The sequence below is a fragment of the Neofelis nebulosa genome, chromosome 8 (genome assembly GCF_028018385.1).
Source record: "Neofelis nebulosa isolate mNeoNeb1 chromosome 8, mNeoNeb1.pri, whole genome shotgun sequence".
NCBI classification, from domain to species: Eukaryota; Metazoa; Chordata; class Mammalia; order Carnivora; family Felidae; genus Neofelis; species Neofelis nebulosa.
In genome coordinates, this window is record NC_080789.1 from 27,192,758 (window position 1) to 27,219,246 (window position 26,489).

The 26,489-nt window shown below is 46.1% G+C and overlaps 1 protein-coding gene, 1 long non-coding RNA gene and 1 pseudogene across 5 annotated transcripts; 2 read left to right on the forward strand and 1 right to left on the reverse strand.

The window, feature by feature from the left end:
- Positions 1–512: 512 nt before the first annotated feature.
- SOCS2 (suppressor of cytokine signaling 2) lies at positions 513–6,638 on the reverse strand. 4 transcript variants are annotated; one of them, XM_058741797.1, is made up of 3 exons: positions 6,524–6,638; positions 3,735–4,092; positions 513–2,019 (listed from the first exon to the last, which is right to left on the reverse strand). In XM_058741797.1, exons 2-3 carry the CDS (start codon positions 3,871–3,873, stop codon positions 1,562–1,564), a joined length of 597 nt encoding a protein of 198 aa, XP_058597780.1. In that variant the 5' UTR covers positions 3,874–4,092; positions 6,524–6,638; the 3' UTR covers positions 513–1,561. The 4 variants fall into 4 exon arrangements, with proteins under 4 accessions (XP_058597780.1, XP_058597778.1, XP_058597779.1 ...); XM_058741795.1 differs by lacking the exon at positions 6,524–6,638 and adding an exon at positions 5,453–5,735; XM_058741796.1 differs by lacking the exon at positions 6,524–6,638 and adding an exon at positions 4,855–5,356.
- Positions 6,639–6,740: 102 nt separating this feature from the next.
- LOC131519090 (uncharacterized) lies at positions 6,741–10,223 on the forward strand. The gene is made up of 3 exons (XR_009265452.1): positions 6,741–7,061; positions 7,639–7,758; positions 9,694–10,223. It is a non-coding gene; the product is annotated as an uncharacterized LOC131519090 (long non-coding RNA).
- A 5,587-nt stretch (positions 10,224–15,810) lies between these two features.
- On the forward strand, positions 15,811–17,134 carry LOC131483946 (mesoderm-specific transcript homolog protein-like; annotated as a pseudogene).
- Positions 17,135–26,489: the final 9,355 nt, after the last annotated feature.

Consider the following 26,489-nt stretch of genomic DNA (forward strand, 5'->3'; position numbering starts at 1 on the left):
ATTCACTTGGGGCACACAAGACATACGACACTCACTTTGCCAGTGACACGCCAAAGAATGTAACCAAGCAGGACATTTTTTTTTTCTTTTTAGAGACGGCCAAATGAATACTGTCTGGGCTCTACATCTGCAACGGTCATGAGGTGGTGGCAAAAAGTAAATAGCCATAAAGCTTTGATTTTTTTATTGTGTGTTGTGCCTATCAACCCATAAAAGGCCAGGATACGTCACAGCTTTTGTAGTGTCTAAGCCATTTTTTGGGGAAACACACAAGGCGTTAGTGTTAGCTTATTCAATCGGTAAAAAACCAGGCCGCTCGAAGACACTTGTACTTTCTAAGCCACGCCTGCCAAATGCAAAGGGCAAATGCAGCCCATAACTTTAGGGAAGGGTAAGTCACGTGCTACCTCTTGCTGAGTGGTTGGTTGATGTCACATGACAGACGTTTTTACGACACCAGGCTAGTACCAGGAACGAGTATGTTCCCTACAATTCAAAGTAACAAGTGCAACTTGTAAAAGTCAAGTATTTTTATTTAATACATTCTAATCAAATAGTAACAGCAGTAAATAAACACTTTGAAAAACAGGCAAGTATCCCCCTATCTCTGGAAGAAAATTAAGTCGAAGTATTCTACATGGTAGAAGGGAGACCAAGTGCTGATGTCCGTGGTCAGACAATTCAAGGACAGCTTGGAAATTTCTAAAGCCGTTTCCCAAAAGTCAATGGCAACAGGTTGGGATACGGCTACTTCAAAGGATAAAATGTCTGTATCTACATGGTTTTATTAACAGGGATTGAGTTGCACCTGTATAGCACGACATTCTTGTCTTTAGCCTTAAAGGAAAAGACAAAGTCTTTTCCGTTTGCACCAGTTTGAAATATTTCTGAAATAAGGCTCCCTTAAAATGGATTACTACAGTACTCATTCACATGAGAGAGTTCATACATGTAGTAAAAAGTCAAATACAGGATTTCATGGTCACTTTTTTGGTTGATTTGGTTAATTGCATAAAAAGGAGGATAAATACTCACAAGCAGGATCTGTTTAACAAAACTCCTAGGTACATCAAGAACGCAAAAACAGAAAACGTCCTAAAGTAGACTCTGATCACCAGGCACGTAAAATTAAAGCTAAGCCTGCGTCAGTTTTTTCCTTCAACTTCTTCAGTGCTCCTGCGCGGAGTTCTCGCTCTACCGCCAGGGTCTGGGCCTTCTACCTAACAAACAGGAACCCTGGGAAGGCAAGTCATTCTGATAAAATGTTCCTTCAGCCTCTACTCAGGACATTTTATTTTTAACTTAAAAGGATCAGCTGGTCTTGGTCAGCCTTAGGAAAGGAAGCATTACTCAGGTGAAAACATTTGGGGAAACTTTAAATACCTAGCTACCTCGTCACACGTTTAAGTTAGATGGACTTCAGCTGTTTTTAGAATTCCGAGTAGTTATCCAGAGTAGTGACTCAAGTTTTGGTTCTTTTTTTTTTTTTTTTTTTTTTTTTTAATACATAGCTGCATTCGGAGATACTCTATAGGAGGCATGTTTAGAAAAAGAGAAACACTTATACCTGGAATTTATATTCTTCCAAGTAATCTTTTAGTCTTGTTGGTAAAGGCAGTCCCCAGATGGTGCCGGTGCATTTGTTAATGGTGAGTCTACAGAGATGTTGCAGAGGCGGGGCTGATGTGTAGAGCGGTTTGGTCAGATACAGGTGAACGGTGCCGTTCCGGGGCGCTTCTGGGCCTGTCCGCTTATCCTTGCACATCTGAACGTAGTAGTCGATCAGATGAACCACACTGTCAAACTGTTTAAGCTTGGATTTGACACATATGATAGAGTCCAACCTGAATTTCCCATCTTGGTATTCGATTCGCAGATTAGTTGGTCCAGCTGATGTTTTAACAGATATTGTTAGTAGGTAGTCTGAGTGCGAGCTATCTCTAATCAAGAAAGTTCCTTCTGGTGCCTCTTTTAATTTCTCTTTGGCTTCATTAACAGTCATACTTCCCCAGTACCAACCTGGGGTTTCCGTTCAAGAAGAAAAAGAAGAGAGGGTAAAATAGTTATTATACAGAATTTCTTAAATAGGGCAAATACTTGGCAACAATTTTTCTAGCTCTAAAGAGAAGTGTGTGACAGTTTACCAGAGACTACCATAAATATTTTAGGTAGACATCTAATGAAAATGTGGGTCCGTTTTATGAACACAAACTGCGAGCCAGTTTTCTTCTTTAAAAAGTAACGTTCGGTAGCCCTTTAAACTCTCTTGAGATTTTCTCCGAAGGACACAGAATTTTGCCATAGGACACACTGGCTGAGAAAGCATGATGTTTTTAGCACCGTTCAAGTGAAATCAAAGTAAATTAGAAATAACTCGGAAGTTAGAAATAAAAGGCGTGCCCTTACAAAGGTGGAAACCCCAACTCCTGGAATCCCAGCAGTTTTGTAATCCCAAAACTTCTTGGAAGACTCGCGACCACCCTCTCCCTCCCTCCCCAAATCCGTTCATGGCAGAAACTCTGTTCAGAGACCTTGGAAAGTACTGCTATTTCCTTGTTTTTGAAGCGCGGTTCTACTATAACAGCTTCTGTTTGTTGCTTTGGTTACAACTACCATATCAGCCACTGAGAAATGAGGGAAACCCCAACTGATAAGAAGTAATTCAAGTTTACAATCCGCACCTCCTTTGGACTTTGCCCTAATCCAAATCCCATCACAACCTTCCGTCTCCCCAGCCTTCTCCATTTCATCTGCCTGCACCATCCCGGGGCCCATCTCGTTTTCAAAAACCACTTCGAGCCATTCTGCATAAGAAGTCTGAACAATGCGCTCTTCCACCCCACCCCCCATCCCCCACCCCCCAAATTGCTCGGGTACCTGCAATCTGCCGGTCCGCCCGGCTGAGGGAAAGTCGGTGGTCCACACTCAAAGACCGAACCGCAAGTGACTTTTCCCTCTCTCTAGTGCTACCAAAACTTCAATTTTGCCCCAAACGTAAGCTTTGGGGATTCAGATTTTGAAAGCTTGCGTGGTTTGCCAGATTTTTTTTTTTTTTTTCAATCTTCTCTTCTTTCAGACGCCGAGAGACGACGGCGGGCCACGCAAAGCGCAGGACTGCGCTTGAACCAAGCAATAACCCTGGGCGCGCAGCCCCTCAAGGCCGCGCTCTGCAAGGGGCTTCGCTGGCCGCCTTCCTCCCGGCCCTGCTGCAACCGCCCGCGCGGCAATCAGTCCCTTGGAACTTGGCCGCCAAGGTCCCGGGCTGCAGCGGCGGCTCGGCTCGGAAGCCGGATGCGGCTGAAACTGCGGGCAGCGCAGCGCCCACTGGCCGCCCTCGTTCCCCGCGGAAAGGGAGGCGCCTGGCTCTTTCTCCCGCTAGGGTTCAAGCCCGTGTACCGACCCCTGAGCAGCTGCGGCAAACAGCTGAAGGCTCCAGCTCCCTGAGAGGCTATTTCCAAGCAGCCCTTCTCGCGTTCTGCCCACCCCTAGGCCTCTGGGTCCCCCGAGAACCACTTTTCTTTCGCATTCCCAAGGATCCAGGGCCGTGCGGACATCCTCTCCGCGGGCCCCCGCCCTGAGGCGGGGACGGGAGGCGAGGGGCTGCAGTTCAATCCCATTCTTCGCTCCGCACCGCGGCCCCGCTTCCTAGCCGCGCTCCGCGTCAGCAAAGCCCCCAACCGCGTCTTTGGGGAAGCGACCCTTCTCGCGCGCGTCGCGGCTGGTCGGCTCCCTACCTGTTTGACTGAGCTCCCGTAGGGCCTTCGCCAGACGCGCTGCCTCCGGGGACGGCTCTTCCGCGGACCCCGCGGTCCCCCACTGGCTCTGCGTCCCTTCCGCGCCATTCCCGGAGGACTCGAGACACCGCAGGGTCATGGGAGAGGGGTCACCGCGGCAAAGACAGGTGGCCGCCCGCGCTGGGATCAGAGAGGGGCACGCGTCCTTCTTGGAAATCAGTGAGAACCCCAAAGCAAGTCTCTGCGGGGTATCCGAATTGGTGGAGGGGGAGGGGATGGGAGGCTTCTGGCGTTTCCTCCCCAGGTCCCAGTGGACGGATGGCAAAGTCCCCCGCAGGCGCGGTCACCCACAGTTTGCCTGCAAAAAGAAAGTATGGGGTTGGGTCGGTCCAAATTGGACCCCTGCGTCTGGAACTGTGGGTGGGAAGACAGACGTGGAAAATCCCGGGGACTCCTCCGCGTCTATCCTCCCGCACCATTTAACCCCAAGCATGCAGTGACTGCCCCGGCCCAGCTGTAGAGAAAGGAGGATAAAAGAGAGAGCAGCGATCCAAGACGCCGGAGTTGCAGAGGGGGAGGGGGGAGGGACAGGATGAGGGTGGGGAACAGGGTGTCTTCCCGCCCAGGGCTACTAGCTGAAATCGCAGACTAGGAAAGACGAGTCACCTGCGGGTATGGTGGTAAATAGGCCCTAGTCAAGGACAGACAGAAAAATCACAAAGGAAAGAACAGGAGATATCCCCAAATTGGCACCCCTCTATCTCACACTCCGCACAGCCCGGGGGCCCCGGGACGAAGCACCCTGAGCCGCCAGCCCGGGGCGCCAAGGTGCGCGAGCTGCCGCACCCCCGCCCGGAGGCTGCCTGGCTCCTCTCTGCCCGCTCCCCAGCGCCCGCTTGGGGCAGAGTTGGGGGGCTCCCCGGGCTCCGTGGCTGCCCCTCTGGTGGCCGGGCGGCGGCGGCTGCTGCAGCCGCCGCGGGCGCTGTCGAGGAATCGGCCCAAGCGCGCAGCCCTCGCGGGGGCTCGGGGCTCGGAGCCCGGAGCCGGGACCCGGGCCGGGGCAGAACGGGCGGCTGCGAGCGCCGCTGGACGTGCAAGACAACGAACGCCGAGCCCTTACCTCGGCCTCGGCCGCAGCGTCCACACCAGGCAGCCTCCCCAGCGGACATGGGGCGGGGGAGTCGGGAGGGGCCAGGGAGAGGAGGGGTTTCTGCCCGAGTTTCCCCAGTTGACTTTTAATTTGGGAACGAGATGCCTGGGGATGCGCTCCGCACTAGCCAGAGTTCTTTGCGCAGAGGGCAAACAAAAGCCCGGGGGATCTTCGCTTGGAACCCCCGAGCTCTGAAATCCCCCACCCTGGGCAGCTGCTGGCTTTCCCTCCGGCTGCGACCAAGGAGGTGGGAAGAAGAGAGGGAGGAGGAAGGAACTAGGGCGGGAGGCAGGCGGGTGGGGAGGAGCGGCAGATCAGGTTATTAGGATTATTAATTTGGATGGCTGTTTGGGGCGGGGGAGTAAACTCCGGAGACTTCCCGACGCCTAGAAGGAGTCGAAGAAAGCAGGCAGTAGCGCCCGGCCGCGGGGCAGAGCCGAAGCTCGGACTCTCTCCCTGGCCGCTCTGAACTGCGGAAGCCAAGGCCGCCCGGCGCTCGCAGCCGCGCCCCATGCCCTCCCCGGCGACCCTCCATGGGGAGGAGCCTTCGGGCTCCCGGGACCAGTACCTGCCGCCAACCCCCGGCCGAGCTCCTCCGGCGCCCGGGCTGCGGGCGCAGGGGATCCTGAGGCTGTGCGCACCGGGCCCGGGGGCGCACTGTCCGCGGCCCGCGCAGCGCCGGTTGCGGCGGGCGAGGAGGTTCATGCTTCAAGGAAAGCCCAAGGCCCGTGAGCCGCGGTGGCGGCGGCCAGACATGGCAAGAGTTAAACGTCTGTCCCCGGAGCCGGGTGTGCGCGCGACTTCCCAGCCCCGCGCGCCTCCCTAGCTCCCCGCCTCCCTCCCCTGTCCGCGCTCTCAGCGCGCCCCTCCCGGCTGCTGCGGAGGCCGCTTTCCAGGAACTTTCCAGGAATCCGTCTCACGTGACCGCGGCCCCCGCTCCTGCTTTAAAGAGGCTCCGGCGCTAATGCGCAGGCTTCAGGGAAGGCGGGCTCATAGCGCTCGTTGCGGTGCTGGGCGGCGCGGCTGGCCAGGAGTCCGCCCGCCTCTGACGGCACAGCTCCGAGTGCTCCGAGGCGCGCACAAGCCCCACCACCACCGCCGTCCCCGCTTCGGCGGCCGGAGCCTGACCCCCACCGTGTCAGCTGTGCGCGGGGGTCTGAGGACCAAGCGATATCCTCGCCCAGCCGCGGGTCTCTGTCTTTCCCACCCGCTCCGCGCCTTCTCGACGTGACCCTCCCAACTGCACATTTTGTGAAAGGGAGGCGGGAGAGGCTGGGGGTCCCCGAAAACGGCCCCTCTCGCTCTACGGCACATTAGTGGCGGTGGGAGAGGCCCCGATCCAGGCCCCCGCGCTCCCCACCGAGAGCCGGAGGGAGCGGACCGAAGGCTGTGCCCTCGCCCAGGTCCTAGAAGGCAGCCAGCGAGCTGAGAGCGGTGCCTCCTTAAGCGGCGCTAGCGGCTCTCAGTCTCCTCCCCCAGGCGCTCCTGCTCTCAAGTCTCCGGCAGCAGCCCAGTCGGGCTCCTCCTCCCCTCCTCCCCCTTTCCCTCCTCCCTCTGTTCGTAGTCTACACGGCCCCACTGTCTCCTTCCGCTGGCAGACCCCGCTCACCTGCTCTGACTGCTGAAGGGGCGCCCTTACCTACGCTCCCGGGTCGTGCTGGACCGCCGGCCTCGGTGCCTTGCAGTCCCGAGAGCTCTCGTCTTGGCGGTTTCTCCCACAGGGCTAGCGCCCAGGGACTGAAAATTCGGAAAGATCTAGTCACTCCCCTGCCCGGAGACCCTCACCTCCTCCCACCCGATCGGAGGCCACCTGGACTCCGTTGGAACTCAGCTCCTCGCCTGCATGCCCGCCTCCAAAGTGTGACCTACTTTTAAAAAACCATTAGCACTCACGGGAAAACCGGATCCCAAATTTCGATAACCATTTTTCTTTGAAATACTATTCTATTGCATCACTGCTCAAAAGCTTGAAAGGTCAATGGCCACTTTCAGTTGAAGCAGGGGCTAAGGGGAAGTTGGGCGAGGAAGGGGGAGGAGGCGTGGGGGAGGCCGGCTCACAAACCTTGCCTGGTGTCCCCCCTGCTGGCCCTAGGAGGAAGCGTAAACCAGCTTCCTGCCTTCCCGGACAGGCAGGAGTCAGGCAGGAATGATTCTCTCAATAATTTTCCTGCTTTTGAGTAAGTAACTATGCAAATGATAGGCAGGTGAGCCAGGAAGTAGGGGCGGGGGGGGGGGGGTGGCGGGGGGAGGGAGGCATTTCCAAGCTAACAAATGACTTTGTCAACAATAGAGTGGTGTGGATGGAATCGTGTTTTGTTTTTTAGAGTCTAACAAGTAGAGGGCAGAGCTAATTCAACCCTAGTTAAAACTCTATAAAGTGGCTGAATAATTTGGCCAAATCATTTACCATCTTTGGGCCCCCAGCCTTTTCTATAAAATGAAGGAACTGGACTCCAGTCCTGGCTCAGGGACTGGGATGAATGAACAAATCAGATTCATGTAGAGTTTGTGTGTAGTCTGAGGCCCAGAGAACCTTCAAGAACCACTATATCTACTAGGGTTCACTATGTTCTAGGTTATTCCATTTGGCTTCTTATTCCTCTGCGGAGAATCCCAGACCAAGGATGTACCCACTGTTCTGCAGTTTAAACTAAAAGATTTTAAGGTTTTTACAAAGATAAATTTCTATTTAATTGCCAGTTGAAATGAATCTGCCAGCGACCTTCCTGCATGTACTTTCCTGTTGCCTCCTAGCACATGCTGTTCCCTCTTCCTGGGATGCCCTTCGCCAGAATGGGTGTGTGGCCAGCTCTCATCATTCAGCTCCCAGCTCAAAGTCACCTCCACAGACAGTCATTGTTCACGAAAATCACAGTAAGCACAATGCCAACTGCAGGGGCACCAAATTTTGTAGCAAAGAAAGATTTTCGACTTTTGTTTCTGAACTGTTTCCCAGAGATCCCAGCATTTTGTTGGCTTTTTTAATCCCCAAGAAACACATATGGGAGGGCCTCTTAGGAAAATATTTATGGGATCGTGTTAAGTGAGAAAAAAGTAGAATGTGAAATTGTATCTATGCTATGGTTACAACATTATAACATTATGTATATGCCTGTGGGCAAAAACAGAAGGAAATGTAGAGAAATGAAAGCAGCTTTCTTTCGGGTGGCAGGATATGGGTAAATTTTTAAACTTGACTTTCTTTAATACTGTTCCAGTATTTTGGATACAGTCATTGTTTTCCAAAGTTGCATGTGAGCGTCTTCAGTGACTCTAAGAGGGTGGAGTGTAATTGGTAAAACTTATGACTCTAGTCCTGACGGACCTCTCTCCTGAACTCCCAGGCGGGTCACTCAGCACTGCCTTTCAGATGTCTAATGGGTACCCCCAGTTTAGCACGTCCCAAACCAAGACCCGATAATTTCTTTTTTTTTTTAATTTTTTTTTAATGTTTATTTTTGAGACAGAGAGAGACAGAGCATGAATGGGGGAGGGGCAGAGAGAGAGAGGGAGACACAGAATCGGAAGCAGGCTCCAGGCTCCGAGCCGTCAGCCCAGAGCCCAATGTGGGGCTCAAACTCGCGGACCGCGAGATCGTGACCTGAGCTGAAGTCGGTCGCTCAACCGACTAAGCCACCCAGGCGCCCCCCCATAATTTCTTAAAACAACCCTGTTTGAGACAAAAACAAAAGCAGTTCTTCCTTCATTTCTCCCCATCTCTGAGAAATGTCATTTCTAATCTTCCATTGCTCTGGCTAAAAGCCTTAAAATCATCCTTGACTGCTCTCTGTCAAACGCCCCACATCCCACGTGTTGGCCAATCCTTTGACTCTGATTTCACAACAAACCCAGAAGTAAAGCCCTTGCCACATTTTCACCACACACCAGTCCAAGCCAGGCTTCCCAGTCTCTGCCTGGCCTACTGCTGCAGCCTCTACCTGGTACCTTTGTCCCTCCGACAGACTCTTCCTGCCAGAGCAACGACAGTGACCCTGTTTAAGGATCTGCTCCAGTCCAAATGGCTGCATCACACAAGAGTGAAAGACAAAATCCCAGTAGCTTCTCGGTTCTATTTATCTCCCTGATCTCATCCCCTCCTGCTCTGTCCCTTGATCATTCCGCTCAAGGCACATTGGACTCCTTGCTGTTTCCAACACCTACTGCCCTTACTCCTTCCTCAGCACCTTCTCCTCGACCCACCAGGCTCCTCCTTCAGATATCTGCGTGGTTTGTTCCCTTACTTCCACGGGCCTTTATTCAGTGCCACCGGCTCAGTGAGACCTTGCCTGACCACCGTATTCAGATTCAACCCACCTCTTTAATAGAGTTGTTAAACTCTATTCCGTTTAGAGTTTCTCTCTTTTTGCTGCTCTGGTTTTCTCCTTAACACTGATCACTATCTAACCTAGTTATATTTTATTTATTGGTCTGGTTTCCCGTATTTCTCCTTCACTAGAATGTAAGTTCCATGAGGCCATGTACTCGTATTTGCATTCTTTACAGCTACATCTCAGCACCTCCGATAGTCCCCCGCATGTAGCCGGCATTCCCCGTACGTGTTGAATGAGTCAGTGGATGGATGGGTGGTCCGTTAGCAGTGTGGCTTTAAGGTTAAACTTCCCAGGCATGAATCCTCACTCTGCCACCACTTGCTACATGAGTGATCTCTGGCAAATTATTTATCCCCTTACGGAGATAATACTGGAACTTACCTTAGAGAGCGGAGGGGAGAACTAAATGAGATCATCATATCTCATATCTATATCCCTGTATCTCTCTAACACTGTATTTCATATCTGTTCTGTTCAGCGGGGCAGGTGCATGGCTGCGACGCTGAACTGTCATTCTACTTGACGGGGGAAGGGAGAAGTTTCTTCTGTGGCCTGCATTGAGGAATTGCCAAGGCCTGAAAATCTCTCTGTGCCAAAGTCAAACTGGATGCTCTTGATTTGCGATGCAGATGTTCTGATACTGGAGTTGACAAGTGCTCCACACCAAGTTGTTGTTGCTGTTGTTGTTGTTGTTGTTGTTGTTGTTGTTGTTTTGCCTATTTGCAGACAGAGTGTCTTCATTTTTGTTTTAGGGGTAGGGGAGCGATAGGATGATCCATCATTGGCTTTTGTGTCTGGCGTGCCTAGGAGCAGAAGGTACTTTTAATTGGCCACCATCCCTTCCTTTCAAACTTTGCCATCTCACTGCCACCACTGTCACCATTACCACCACCACCACCATCACATACACTCCACTTTCACAAACCCCTGTGATTCTGGAACCCACCTCTCTGGACAGCACGTGACCCAGGTTAGTTAACAGAAATGTCTCAGTTCCCCGGACACAGAGGTTTCTCCAGTGTCACGGTCCAAGCAGATTATTTTTTTAGGATTTGATGTATGTGCTGCAAGAGGAGTGATCCCCCCTCCGGCCCCCGCCTCTGAGATGATGAGCAGTGATGACCATGTGAGCCAAATTTTCTACCACCTAGAAGGAGCCCTTCAAAGAAGGGAAGCAACAGAGAATGCAGAGTTCAGGCTAGAGTGGGAGGAAGAGGTCTCTGAGCGCTTGAATCCAGTTCGCCTGAGGCCACACCACCCTTGGGCTCAGATACAGGAGCCAACATGTTAATTTTTCCTCCTTAGTTTGACTTGGGTCCTGTAACTTGTCATCAAAGACACTCTCATGGGGTGTAGGGAGTTGGGTAGGAAAGACTCCATGGGAGGGAGTGGAATAGAGAATTGAAAAGATACAGGACAGGACTGTATTCTGTATGATGAGCATCTCTTACTTCTCCCCTGGTGCTACTCAATACCAATTCCCTTTTACAAGGTCCTGCTTACTCCACCCCATGATGGAGCCTACTCCTTGGTGTCCTGGCCGGCTTCAGCGCTCTGGGTCAGGGATTCCAGGGGGGAGAAGCTGGGCAGATGGCTTTCCCCTAGACTTCTGGGCCCCAGGAGCATGCGAGATGGACATGCCCTTGGTCTTTCTAGTCACAGAAGCTGAGGGGAGTCATATTCTAGGATAGTAGTTGTTAATTTAAAATCACAGAGCTCTCAGAAATTCTGGTAAAATCTATAGACTGGAGTTCACAAACCACCTGCCTGTGGGCCATATTTGATCCCTCGGAGTGTCACGGTTGGTGTGCCAAGATTCTCTCTAAAACCATGTGAATCAAATTAAAATTCTAGAGATTTCACCCCAAAGCGATCCACAATTCTGCTTTCTCTTAACCAACCTGAAACTCTGTCAACACTGGATCCCATTCCCTCAAGGCAGAGATCAGCTGAAGCAGAGTGGTGGCTGCCTCTGTGGAAGGCACATTCACCACAGTCCTCGCCATCCCCCGGCCTCCCCGACTCTGAACATGACTTGCCATTTGTCATCACACCTGCAGTGTTTTTCTTACGGTGGTGAGATATTTCTCTGGACCCCAGTCTCTACCAGAAGCAGGGAAATAAAAGATCGAAAAGACCAGATATTTCCAGACAACTGGGAGAGAACTTCTTTCTCTATAAAAGTGAAACATATTCCTCTGTGAATAATAAGCAAACAAAGTGTGGCTAGATTCTCATACCTGACCTGTTTCATTCTTCTATGTTCCTACATGGCCCAGGCATGTGTGGACAGCCTCCATCTAAGATAGTCTCTGCAGAAATATCTTCTGGAAGCACAGATTTGGGGGATCAGTTGACAACCTGAAGCCCAACTATGAATCCTGAGGGGTCTCTTGACCAGAGGCAAGAACCCTGTCCTGAGGTGGAGAACCTCCAAGGAAGTGCTTCTCTAGAGATAAGAGTATTAGAGATAAAAGCCATCTCCCCAGCTTCTCCCCCCTGGAATCCCTGACCCAGAGCGCTGAAGCCAGCCAGGACACCAAGGAGTAGGCTCCATCATGGGGTGGAGCAAGCAGGACCTTGTAAAAGGGAATTGGTATTGCACAGCACCAGGGGAGAAGTAAGAGATGCTCATCATACAGAAGATAGTTCTGTATGGGTCTTTCTGTATTGAATTGGTTGTATAGTCAGAGGATCACCAATCATAAGACTTTGGTGCTAGAAAGGACATCGTTTCACTGGTGCAGAATAATTTTCCTTGTTCTCTTTCTTCTCCCTCACGATGTTCTAATCCTCTTGCCTCATTTCTCAAACACACAAGCCTGGCTCAAGGCCTTTGCACTTGCTCTTTGCCCCATATTCTCATGGCATCACTCCCTCACTTTGTTCGGGTCTTTGCTCAGAGAGGCCTCCCATTTCTTATCAACGACCATTTCTTTCTCCTGCTTTATTTTTCATCTCAGCAGCTACTACTACCTGACATTATAATGGCTTTTATTTGTCATTTGTTTAATGTCTCTCTCTCGTTGAAACATAAGCAGAGATTTTGTATGTTATAATCACTACTCTATCCCCAATGCCTAAAGAAGCTCCTGGCCCATAGTAGATACCCAGTGTAAAGTTAATGAATGAATGAATGAATGAATGAATGAATGAATTGAACGCATCCACAAGTAAGGAAACAAATGCGTTTACCACTTTTCTGCCCTGGATCCCTTGACTTTTCATCTTCCCCAGATGCTCACCTTAATCTATGGCTTAGCCTTCCGACTCTGGTCTGTTACCAAGAAGAAATTGGCTGTTTTAGAATTTCTTCTTAATCTCTGGAGCCTGACCTCACAACTATGGTACCTAGTAGACAGCATGTGAGAGACTCACCCACCCAATAAATGTTCATGAGTATTTAAATGCTCTAGGCCTTGTAGACAAATATAATCCAGCCTACTCTTAAGAGGGTCTTAGTTAAGTGAGAGGGACATCACTGATGATGCTAACAAAGGGTTAAAAGTAATAGAGAAATGCAGACTGGTTTTGCAAACAGCTGGGGAGCACCCCTACAACCACCTTGGGAAGTCCAGAAAGGCTTCACGGGAGAGGGGACCTTGATCAAGCCCCTTAACTTCTCGGGATTCGTGTTTTCTCAAAACAAAAAAAACTTTGGATTTGATGAGCAGTTGTGTTTCCTTCTCATTCAAATCACCTTCCAAGCCCCACTCCACAACCTCCCAAAGAGCAACTGATGATGTTTTTATACATAAGCCTGGGCAGCTTCTAGGTATGTTTGATTTTCCAGAGAAGTTCACAAAGGTCAAGGCCTGTTGTGATGATGTGGTAAGCAGAGCAGTCAGAAGAAATACCTATTAGTAAATAACAAACAGCACTCCTGGCTTACTCATGGAATTCTGAGAAGCAGCAGTACCCAGTGAACCAGGCTAGAGATTGGCAGTCATGGGTGAGACTAACTTTAACCTAAGGCATGTGGCAAGGCTACAAAAGGCAAGCTCTGAATAGCACAATTGCCACCTCCTTGAGCCATGGGACAACCTCCATACGCATTCCACATTGGAAGGCACGCTGGTCACATATACAGGCCTTTTCTGCTAATGTAGCATGTTAAAATTATAATGGTCGTGCCCTGACCTAATGGAAAGCAATATAATATCACCAGTTTGCCTGTATATAATGGCTTAAATCTCTCTTCACCAATGCATTATAACATATACCTGATCTTATTCATATAACACGTTGACAATAGTAGGAAAAAATGCCTAGTTTATGTGTAAATAAATTAAGCCGAAGTCGATTAAGTAGGTTATTCTGTACTTGTAAACAAATTGTCCTTGGGAAAACAGTATAGAGTTTAATATGAACAATGAAAACATTTTTTAAGTGGAAAAGTAGCTTGGAGGGTAAGTTGCTTTTTTTTTTCTTTTTTTATTTTAGAGAGAGAAACAGAACACGATCAGGGGAGAGGGGCAGAGAGAGAAAGAGAAAGAGAGAACATCAAGCAGGCTCTACACCCAGCACAGAAACTGAAGCAGGGCTCAATCCCACAACCCTGGGATCATGACCTGAGCTGAAATCAAGAGTTGGCTGCTCAACTAACTGAGTCACCCAGGGGTTGCTTTTTAAATAGGTCATTCAAGTCACTAAAAGTACCTATCCCAACAAATGTGGCTGTAATATTTTCAAATGTTATTTACAACATTTGAACAAAAGCAAAGGATAGAAGTTGAAGGGAAAGTTTAGGTTCCTTTGTTTTGTTTTAAAATATTCCCAATCAAGAAATTGTTACATTTCAGTATGTGCCAACACTTCTAAAATAAACATAAAAGGAAAGTCTTATTTCTTATAAAATACATTGAAAAAATCTATTTAGAAATAACTCTGTGGACATCATGCTGGTAAGTCCTGCCATTTTTCCCTTTGTCTTTTCCAGTGTTGCAGAGATTTTATTTCAAGTTCTCCCCTTTTTCCCCCCCTCCCTCTTTTATTCCTTCCCTCTTTTATTTTTTTAAATGTTTATTTATTTATTTCAAGGGAGAAAGAGAGGGCATGCACAGTAGGGGCAGAGAGAGGAGAGAGAGAGAGTCCCAAGCAGACTCCATGCTCTCAGTGCAGAGCCCGATGCGGGGCTTGAATTCATGACCTGAACTGAAATCAAGAGTTGGGCGCTTAACCCACTGAGCCACCTGGTCGCCCCACCCTTCCCATTTTTAACACCAATACTTAAAAGAGACAAATTTGCCTGCCAAAGTCATCAGGCAAATCCTTATCTTTCACCACATAGAATTTTTAGTCCAAAGTCTATCATGCCTTCTGTTTGCCGCTATCACCTAGTTCCCCCCCCCAACCCCACCACATGCTCATTGTCTACCAGATTAATTATATTGTAATCTGTTGATTCCAGCCATTAAATGGACAAAAATAAAAATGGCATAATAAAGATAGCATAGTAAATAATGATGGTATGAATAAACAAATATCACTAATAGCAACTGGGAAATCAGAAAACAGTTATAATATGACAATGTCTCACATAAAGATGACCACTACCAAAGAATAAAACACCAAACACCAAACCCTACCCAAAAGAAATGGGTAATCTGTATAGCCCTATTGTTATAAAGAAATAGAATCCAGATTCAGAAAGCTTCACTGGTTAATTTTACCAAACACTTAAGAAATAACACCTATACTTTATTAAATTTTCCCCCAAAAATAAAAGTGGGAATATTTCACAACTCATTCTAGGAGGCCAGAATGTTCTAGATATAAAAAACAAAACAAAACAAAACAAAAAAACCAGATAATACAGAAAAGAAAACTATAGACCAATATTTCTCAAAAGCACAATCAGAAAATAATGGCAAATTGAATCCAGAAATACATAAAGAGGATGATATATGAATGACCCACTTGGATATATTCCAGGAAGGTGAGGTTGGTTCAACATTCACAGTCAGTCAGTAATTCACAATCTCAACAGAAAATCATGTCTTAATACATGTAAAAAAATCATTTATAAAATTCAACATTCATCCATCATAAAAAAAATTTCAGCAAACTAGGAATAGAAGGGAACTTCCTCCATCTGACAAACCTTACCTACAAAACAACAACAACAACAACAACAACAACAACCACAGCCAACATCATTGTAATGGTGAAAGATTGAAGGCTCCCCCCCTAAGATTGGGAAGAAAGCAAGAATGTCCATTTTTACAACTTCTTTTCACCATTGTATTGGAGGTACTGGCCTGTGCTTTAAGACAAAAAAAAAAAAATAAAAGTATATAGATTGTAAAGGAAGAAATAAAAATGTCTTTAGTTACAAACAGCATAATCTCTACATAGAAAATTGTAAGGAATCAAAAACAAAAACAGTTACTACAACAAATATGTGAGTTTAGCTAGGTTTTGGGATACAAGATCAATACAAAAAATAAGTTTTACTAATTACCAGTAACAAACTACTGGAAATTGAAAATGTTAGTGATACCACCTACAATAGATTTAAAAACATGAAATATTAATAAAGTTAATCAAATATGTGCAAGAGCTGTACATGTAAGAGAAAATTTTTGAGTGCTGAGAAAAGTTAAGGAAAATTAAATGAAGAGACAGATCATGCTCATGGATGGGAAGGTCAATATTGTTAAACAAAATCTCAACAGCCTTTCTCCTTGTGTTGTAAAAATCAACAAACTGATTCTAAAATGTATTTGGAACACATGCGCAACCGTTTCCCCCAAACATGGAGCCTTGTAGTCCCGGTCTCACCTGATGAGGATGAGGGAGTGGTGGGTTCAGTTTGGGCTATTGGCTGTGCCCTTGCTCGCAGCCTGTCTGCATATCCCACCCCTCCCCCATCCCCGACCCCCACCCCCAGCTTTCTCCTGCTCTTTACTCCTGGAAGTTGTCAGGCAAATTTTTCACCTACAAGGGATTGCACATCTTCTACCAAGACTCTTCTGGTGTGGTTGGAAGTCCTGAGATAGTTGTGCTTTTACATGGCCTTCTAACATTCCAGCTATAATTAGTAGAGGATTTGGGAAACCCTAAGTTTTCATCAAGTGATTGCCCTTGATTTCGTGGGCTTTGGCTTCAGTAACAAATTGAGACCACATTACTATTCCATGTTTGAGCAGGCCAGCATTGTGGAGGCACTTTTGTGGTACCTGGGGTTCCAGAACCACAGGATCAACCTTTTGTCTCATGATTATGGAGATATCGTTGCTCAGGAGCTGCTTTGTAGGTTCAGGCAGAATCGATCTGGTAGGCTTACCATAAGGAGTCTCTATCTGTCAAATGGAAGGTATATTCCCTGAGACTTACTGTCCTCTCCTTCTCCAAAAGTTTCTCAAAGATGGAGGCATGCTGTCACCCATCCTCACACGATTGATGAACTTCTTTGTATTCTCTTGAGGTCTCATCCCAGTCTTTAGGCTGTACACCCGCCTCTTTAAGAGTGAGCCATGGGACATGTGGGCAGGGATCTGCAACAATGATGGAAGCTTAGTTATCAACAGTATTTTACAGTACATCAACCTGAGGAAGACGTTTAGAATATGCTGGATGGGAGCTCTGGCTTCTCTAACTGTCCCCATTCATTTTATCTATGGACCGTTGGATCCCGTAAATCCCCTATCCAGAGTTTTTGGAGCTGTACAGGAAAACACCACAGTGTCGATTCTGGATGACCACGTTAGCCACTATCCACAGCTAGAGGATCCCCTGGGCTTCCTGACTGCCTGTATGGGCTTCCTCAACTCCTTCTGAGCTGCAAAGAGTAGATTCCCTGTATTATCTCCCCTACTCCCTTACCTGCTGTGTATTCCACTTAGAAAGAAATGCCCAAAAGAATCTTGGCCACCAAACACTATTCTCTCACAAAAGTCCACCTGACTCACTGGTGATCAGCATATAGTAAAAAAACCCACAGAAGCTCCAGCTAAGGATGGCCCTAACAGTCCACCTCCCATTCTTCTAACATCTGAGCGAATGTATGCACTTGCCTTTGCCTTTGCACTGTTGGGAAGTTCTGATGAGCACTACTGCTCACAGAGACAGAAAGATAGGGAGACATTCTTAAAAGTCTTAACACTGCTGTGGACTTTTCTGAAATATTTAAAAATGCTAATTTCTGGCCCATCCTCGGTTGGAATCCTATGGTAAAGAATGAGGAAAGGGTGTCTCCTTACACGTCCTCGAATGGCTTTAAGGGCACATCCTTTTGTAACTTCTCTAAGCAACACAGCTTAGTGAGAGTAAGTCTCCCTTGTCATAACTTTGTATTTCGTTCCACCAGTGCTTTTAATTATAGGCATTTTGTTGACATAGATTTTGGTTTGAATATGTATACTTTATTCTTTTAATGTTTATTTTTTTTTTTGAGAGAGAGAGAGAAATCACAAGCAGGGGAGACGCAGAGAGAGAGAGAGAGAGAGACAGACAGACAGACAGACAGAATCTGAAACAGGCTCCAGGCTCTGAGCTGTCAGTGCAGAGCCTGACCCAGGGCTTGAACTCACAAGCTGTGAGATCATGACCTGAGCTGAAATCAGACGCTTAACCACTTAACCAACTGAGCCACCAGGCACTCCTAAATATGCTTTAAGACTATGATTTACCTGCACATATTATATATATTTTATAAGGATACTAAACCAGCGATGCTTTGGCAGAGTAGTGAACCTTATTCAACAGGTTTATTTTCTGAATAAACTGAATCAAATCCAAACTATTTACAGAATTTCCTAAAATCACAGGATGTTAAGGACCAGTAGCATCCATGCCAGAGATTCACTGTTATTAACTAATTCTGACAGCAAATAACAGTCTGCCTCTTCATACTTCAGTGCTTAGAAGCACATCCCTCTTGAGCTAGAGGGAAGGGGATCGTTGTACTGTCCAAGTTTACTGTGCTAAATGTACACGGATTCCTTTTATGATGATTGCTTAACTTCTCTTTGGTTGTCCCAGAGAGGCTGCCTCTTGTAGCTCAGTAATTCCTGTTCTTTACAGACAGGAAAGTTCCAGAAACTTTAAGAATAAATTCTGAAAGGCCTATGAGCAAATGGTGCTGAATACTTTTTTCCTAAGCCACAACTTCATTGTCTTAGTCAAAACAGGATGATGGAGTGATTATTTTTAAATTCTTTTTTTTTTTATTAGCACTTCAAGTATAACAACTGACACTGGAATAAGTGCTTATTTTTTATTAATAAAAATGAATTTTGACAAAAAATAAAGAAATAAAATGCAGGTAGAAATAAAATGACTCTCCATTTCCTTTGGAAATGCAAAGGACCTAGAAATTATTCTAGATTATTCTAGAAAAAGAATAACAAAGTTGGAGGAGTCGCGTTATCTGATTTGAATTTTTATTCTAAAGCTATAGTAATCAAGACAGAGTAATACTGGTCTAAAGACAAAAATACAGATCAAGGGAACAGACTAGAGAGTCCAGAAATAGATCCACCAAAATGTAGTCAACTGATTTTAGACAAAACTGCCCAGGTAATTCAATGAAGAAAGGATAGTTTTTCAACAAATGGTGCTGAAACAATTGGACGTCCATACACCAAAAAACCGAATCTTGACCCTTACTTCATACCACACACAAACATTAACTTTAAATCAAATATAAGAGACAAAACTATAAAACTTCTGAGAAAACAAAGGAGAAAATCTTGTTACCTTGGGTCAGGCAAAGGTTTCCTTTTTTTTTTTTTTTTTAGAATAATTTATTTATTTTTTAATTTACATCCAAGTTAGTTGGCATATAGTGCAACAATGATTTCAGGAGTAGATTCCTTAATGCCCCTTACCCATTTAACCCATCCCCCTTCCCACAACCCCTCCAGTAACCCTCTGTTCTCCATATTTAAGAGTCTCTTATGTTTTGTCACCCTCCCTGTTTTTATATTATTTTTGCTTCCCTTCCCTTATGTTCATCTGTTCTGTGTCTTAAAGTTCTCATATGAGTGAAGTCATATGATATTTGTCTTTCTCTGACTAATTTTGCTTAGCATAATACCCTCTAGTTCCATCCACATAGTTAGTTGCAAATGGCAAGATTTCATTCATTTTGATTGCCAAATAATACTCCATTGTGTGTGTGTGTGTGTGTGTGTGTGTGTGTGTGTGTGTGTGTATACCACATTTTCTTTATCCATTCATCCATCGATGGACATTTGGGCTCTCTCCATCCTTTGGCTATTGTTGATAGTGCTGCTGGGTCAGGCGAAGGTTTCTTACACAGGACACACACATCACAAACCATAAGAAAATATTGATACATTGGACTTGACATCAAAATGAAAACTTTCTGCTCTTCGAAAGATAATGTTATGTGAATATATCTCAATAAAGCTGTTACCAAAAAAAAAGATAATGTTGACAAAAATCTTAAAAGCCACAGACTTGGAAAATTATTAGAAAATTCTATATCTGATAAGGAACTTGTATCTAGAATACTTATAAAAAACCTTCACAGCTTGGTTAGAATATAAAAGTCCAACTAAAAAGTCGTCAAAATATTTAAACAGACACTTTTCATCACAGAGTGTATATAAATGACCAATCAATTCATTAAAAGATGCTAATTTGAATTTAGAGAAATCTAAGTGAAAACATGATAAAATACCACTGCACACCCACTAGCAGGCCTAAAATTTTAAAGATTGGCATTATCAAACTCGGGCAGGCATATGAAGCAACTGCAACTCTCACATTGCTGGTGAGAACGGAACATGGGAAAACCACTTGAAAACAGTTTAGTGTTGGGGTGCCTGGGTGGCTCTGTCAGTTAAGCATCTGCCTCTTGATTTCAGCTCAGGTCATGATCTCATGGTTCATGAGATTGAGCCCCGAGTGGGGCTCTGCGCTGGCAGCATGGAGCCTGCTTGGGATTCTCTCTCTCTCTCTCTCTCTCTCTCTCTCGATCTCTGCCTTTCTCCCACTTGTTCTCTCTGTGTGTCTCTGTCTCTGTCTCTCTCTCTCTCTCAAAATAAATAAACTTTAAAAATAAAAATATAATAGCTTAGTGGTTTCTTATAAAATCAAACATGCACTTCCTGTGGTTGGTACTACCCCCCCCCCCAGGTATTTATGCAAGAGAAATGATTTCGTATGTCCGCACAAAGGCCTGTACAAAGGCCTGTACATGAATGTTTGTAACGTCTTCATACTAGGTAAAGACTGGAAACAGCCCAAATGTTCACCAGCCGGTAAACAGGTTAAAAAATCATACTATATCCAGACCATAAAACAATAATAGTCAACAAATAAAAAAAAAAAAAAGCAAACTACAGACACATACAATTCGTCAAGCAGTATGTGAAGTATGAGAAGCTAGACACAAAAGGCTACATATTATAGAAGTCCATTGACGTGCCTTTCTGGAAAACAGATTAGATGTTGCCAGGAAATGGGGGTGGGTGAGGAGACTGACTGTGGAGGAGCACGAGGAGGCTTTTGGAGTTGGTAGAAAGGTTTTACGTTTTGATTCAGGCAGCAATTACACGACTGTATACAATGGACAGAACTCACTGAATGATACACTCTTAAAGGGGTAAATTTTATTTTCCGTAAATTATTCCCCAGTAAATCTGACTCTTAGAAAGGCAAAACTAAAAAATAACTAACTTGGAGAAGAACAAAGAAAGGGGAAAAGCTGAAATCTTGTATCGTGCAGTCTAAGAAGTCAGTGTACATGGAAGATTCCATCACTGAATAACCTTCCTTCCCTCTAACCCACATTTTGGCATTTGTACAGTCCTCACCCTAGAAAGACACATAAGAGAGGTAAGGGTGATTTTTTTTTTTTTTAATTCCCACAACGTAAAGGTCTAGGCACATGCTCACCCTCCACCTTAATTCAGATTATTCAAGAAGGAAAATAGTTCAGGGTCAGTGAAATTACAGGTAAGAAAAGATACTGACTTACCTTCAGTACAAAAACAGGTTTAAAAATAGCATTCTTGGGGCGCCTAGGGTGGCTCAGTCACTTAAGCTTGCAGCTTTTGATTTTGGCTCGGGTCATGATCTCCTGGTTCACGAGATGGGAGTCCCGGGTCAGGCTCTGCACTGATGGTGTAAAGCCTGCTTGGGATTCTCTCTCCCCCTCTCTCTGCCCCTCCCCTGCTTGTGCTCTCTCTTTCTCAAAATAAATAAATAAACAGTTTTAAAAATTAGCACTCTCACTAGATCTTAAATGTTATAATCATAAGAAAGAAATAATATTATGGGATGGGGTGATAATCATGTTGTCATCTATAAACGTATCAAATCAACATGTTATATATCCTAAACTTACACAATGTTATATGTTAATTATGTCTCGATTTTAAATAATTTTTTGACGTTTATTTATTTTGGGGAGATAGAGAGAGAGAGTGGGGGGCAGGCAGAGAGAGAGAGGGAGACACAGAATCGGAAGCAGGCTCTAGGCTCTGAGCTGTCAGCACAGAGCCCGACACGGGACTCGAACCCACAAAGCGTGGGATGGTGACCTGGGCCGAAGTCAGACACTTGGCTGACTGAGCCACCCAGGTGCCCCAATTATATCTCGATTTTAAGAGATAAAAATACATCAAAAATACATCAAAAAATTTACGGAAAATAAATTCCCCAAGAGACAAAAATAGCACTCTTACATTCTCCCAGATAGGCTGAAGTGGTTTACACTTACATTCGTTCTTAGCTCCTGATAGTTCTGCGAGCGGAATGCAGATAGAGCAAGATGCTGCGGAGACTGAATGGTTTCCACCCAGGGGGACATGCACCTGGATTTACATGTTGCGGGGGTCACTCCGATGGTCATGGTGGGAAAGCTGAATTTGATTAGGGCAAAGCAAGATGGACGGACGTGGTTGTTGAAATTATCCCTTGACAGATGATCAAACCCCTCACTTGGGATACTTGGAGATAACAGAATTAGGGGCAGCACCCCAATGAGCCTTGGACATTGGTTGAATGTGAGGGGTGCCAGAGAAAGTGACTTTGGGGGGGGCACGCTAAAGTTCCTGACTTGGTGGGGGATGTTACACCAAAAGGACCGGGAAAGCAGGGCCAGAGGTCATGCTTGGGACGAGCAAGTGTTCCCCTGTGACGCTTGTCCGTGTTGATCTGGGCATTTCACCTTGGCATTTCCCATAAGTCCTAACAAGGTGCCCACCAGAGAAAAGATGTTCCATAAATGTTTGCAGAATTGATTGAGGTGAGGAGGTTGTGCTTGAGCTGGCAGCTCATATCTGGCAGAGAAGAGAGGGCGGACCAGGTAAACTCTCATAAACATTGTGTACCTACACCGGGCTTAGGGGCAGGGACACGGCGGTAAAAACACGCTCCAGCAAGGCTGCTTTAAGGCCATGAAGAAGGGGTTCCTGCCTCTCAGAACAGCTCCAGAAAGATTCTTATTTATGATTCACTTTATTTCCAGGAGACAATGTCTAGACACAACCCTAGAATTCCCCTTACTGATGTATCTCACCGTGTGCCGACCTGTGACCTGTGACCTTCCACTTCCCCGTAAAATGACTCCACACCCCATCTCACCCCTCCTTCTAGTGGCCCTCTCTTGTGTGCATCTTATGTGACTTTCCCGGACAGCTCCTGAGGCGAGGACACACCACTGTGAATAATGGAGGTGCGCCTGGTGAGGTTGTTCACTTCGCATGGAAGCATCTTTTCTGGGCGCCCCCATGCTGCAGTCTTATGCTTCTGGAAGTCAGAACCTGATCGAGTTAAAAGGAAAGTGGCAGGTCTCCACTAAGTCCTGAAGGAACAGGAGACGGTGGCATGGAGGACCAGAACTCCATTCCCAGGGCTGTATCTGTCCTTCTCTGAATAACTCCCAGAGCCCAAGCCCCACTCAAGGACCAAGGACCATAAGCAAGTTATTTAACTTCTCTGCATCTCAGTTTCCTCATTTCTAAAATGGAGATCTTCTCCCTCATAAGCTGTTGTGGGAGGTAAACAAGACTGTATATGTGAAAGTGCTTTCTTTATAAATTGTAAAGCTGGAGCCAAATGGTCACAGAATCTGACAAATAGTATGTGCTCAATAAATAGTTATGTGTTTGTTTTTGTCTTAGCTTTCTAAAAAGCAGCAGGATGGTAGTCTCACCCCCTAAACCAGGACTTCATTTTAAACTTCACTTTTGGCTCTATTTTTAGTTCTAGGAGCCCTCCAAGTGTTCTTCCTCAGACACTCCTAGGTGTTATATTTAAACGCCCAGCATGTCAATTCTGCCCTAAACACTTTTCCATTGCGTCACTATGACGGCTGATCTCACATGTTGACATGACTGGGCAGAGAAATGCCCAGATACCTGCTAAAACATTTCCTGGTATGTCTGTGAGAGTGTTTCTGGAAAGGATTAGTATGGGTAGAGTGAGTGAAGAAGATCGCCCTCCCCCATGTGGGTGGGCATTGTCCAATCTGTCAAGGTCCTGAATAAGAACAGAAAAGCAGAGGAAGGAAGAATTTGTTCTCTGCCTGAGCTGGGACATCCATCTTCTCCTGCCCTCAGACGTCATGCTCCTGGTTCTCAGCTAGTCTGGGACTTAGACCATCACATACCCCAACCCTCTTCCTCAGGCCGTTGGCCTTGAACTGAAATATACCACTGGCTTTCCTAGTTCTCCAGCTTATAGGCAAGAGATAGTGGAACTTCTCAGCCTCCATAATTACATCAATATATATGTGTGCGTGTGTGTGTGTGTGTGTGTGTGTGCATATTAGCATCTCCTATTGGTATTATTTGTCTGGTGAACCCTGGGTAATATAATCACCTTATATCTTATTGCAATCTTCAGGCAGGAGCTTCCTGATGATTTTTCCAAGCAATCTCTTTTACTTTTGTGGGGGAAGAGCTACCATTTGAACGACAGCCTCCCACTGATTTCAGTGGATCAACTCACATCTCCTGGCAACTTCCACCAACACTTTCCTATCTTCCTCCAAATGCAACTTTGTAATCAGCGCTGTTGTGTGCTGTCCAGATTCCCTTCACCGGCAGGTGTACCGGCCCATGGCTACTGCAAATAATGGCTGCCACAGGCTTACAGCTGCACCCTTCCCTTGCAGAGTCGCCCTTGACCCATGGGAGCCAACTTGCCCAGCAACATTCGGGAGAGTATTCTACCCTCGGGGCAGCCCATAGCCAATGGCTAGCTGATGCAGGGCATGGAAGTTCGACCACTTTACCTCAAGCTGCAACAACTTTGTGGTACTGTGTGGCGTTTTCTGACACCAAACAATTCTCCAACACCTATTGGGTGTCCAGCAATTTAGTTCAGTTCTAACGCTATCTATCTGGAGTTAGTTAGCATGCGATCCTACAAGTTAAAGGGCTCAGTCCCACAAGACAGATCCCACTTCAGATGCCAACCACAAATGGGGTCCCCAAGTGGCCAGCACTTCTGTCTAACGGACTACAGATTCAGGGGTTCCCACGATGCCCCCCACCCAGTTTCGATAATTTGCTAGAACAATTCATAGAAATTCAGAAAGCGCCCTACTTACTATTACAGTTTATTATAAAGGATAAAAATGAACAGCCAGGTGAAGACGTACATAGGGGGAGATCTGAAAGGCTTCCAAGAGCGGGAGCTTCTTAGGTTAAGGGTGTGCCACCCTTCCAGCACGTAGACGTGTTCACCACCCCCAAAAGCTCCCCGAACCTCACGGCGTAGGGGTTTTGTGGAGGTTTTATTCTGTGGGCACAACTGATTCAATCACTGGCCATTGGTGATTGTCCTCAATCTCCCGCCCCTTTGTCCTCCCCGGAGGTGGGGACGCAGGGCTGAAAGCTCTAACCTTCTAATCATGTGGCTATTTTTTTCTGTGGAGCAGCTCCCATCCTGAAGCTATCTAGGCCCCCCCAGAACTCACCTCATTAGCAAACAAAAGAGAATCACTTCTAAGGGTTTTAGGAGTTCTGTGTCAGATATATACTTTTTATTATGTCACGGGCACCTTGTGGGATCCAGCCGAGGCGGTACCTACCTCTGCCTAGCTTCTCCCCTGCCTTGTCCTGCTTCACTCGCATCCTCAAAGGTTTCACCCTAGAGCCCTTTGTCAATAAAGCACGCACACACACAGCCCTGCACCTGTGGGTTTCTACTCCTCACAGATAAATGTGTGTCGTTTATGTGACTTTTTTGACTGGGCATCCCTTGAGATCTAACCCATATCTAGTTTACCTTTGCCTTCCTGTAACATCTTCACAATGCCTTACACATATCCAATTGTCAGAGAATTTTGTGGAATGACTTCTTTCATATTTTGAAGTCATTTTAATTCCCATTCTGCACCCCACCCCCAAAACTTAGCATATGAACAACAGTTCAGTTCTCCCCTGTGAAGATGAGGGCAAAGGATTTCAAGAAACTGCTCAAGAACAGACCCCCATGGCGATACCTCCAGGCCATTTCTGCCTGGTGCGGGAGATAGCCCACCAAGGCTGTTCAGTGCCTCGAGTATTTTTGTTCCTTCCAACTTCTCTGCCCGATCAAGTTAAATAGTCCCTAAGAGTAAATACATGTGGCAAAGATAAAACAAATATTTTTTTCCAGTTGGATTGGTTCATTCCTTGCGTGGGTTCAGACGAGGGAGAACCAGAATGTTTTGATCAAATCAGCTGTTGCCATGAAATGATTTGCTTGTTTACTAACGGGCTGTCTTACTTCTTGCCATTATCTACCAAAGTGGGAATGCTTGGTATTATTGAGTGAACTGCTTTGAATAGGAAAATGACAAGGTTCCTTAACCTAATGTTCTTACTATGTGACAAAGTGTAAAAACACCAAATCAAAAGCAACAGACAAGTACAACCCTGTATAATTGCAGAGGAGAGAAGAAAGGAAAGCAGGTGGGCTCCCTTCGTATCCTGTTTACAAGTCTTTTTGTGCGGTGTGTTTCTGAAAACTAACTTTTCCACTTTCCTTTCTTTTTATATATTATATGTGCATCTCACCCAGGCGCTGCCATGACGTTTTGACCTCCTAAAAAGAGAGGTGTTGTTGCTCCAATAACTCCCACAGTGTGGTGACCCTGTACTACTGGTAACAGTAATTAGGATAGATAACACTGATTGGATCTGTCAGGCATTGCTCTAGGACTTCACATGTATTCATTGATTAATGCCCCAACACAAGCTCTATGAGCAAGGCAATTTTATTTTCATTTTTTAATGCTTATTTATTTTGAGAGAGGGAGAGAGAGAGAGAGAGAGAGAGAGACAAAGAGGTGGCAGAGAGAGA

Bases quoted from the DNA above. Each gene is read 5' to 3' on its own strand.
- SOCS2 (XM_058741797.1), bottom strand. From the start codon at position 3,873: ATGACCCTGCGGTGTCTCGAGTCCTCCGGGAATGGCGCGGAAGGGACG. The intron at 2,020-3,734 runs GTAGGGAGCCGA...CGGAAACCCCAG, and splicing joins ACGGGAGCTCAGTCAAACAG to GTTGGTACTGGGGAAGTATG.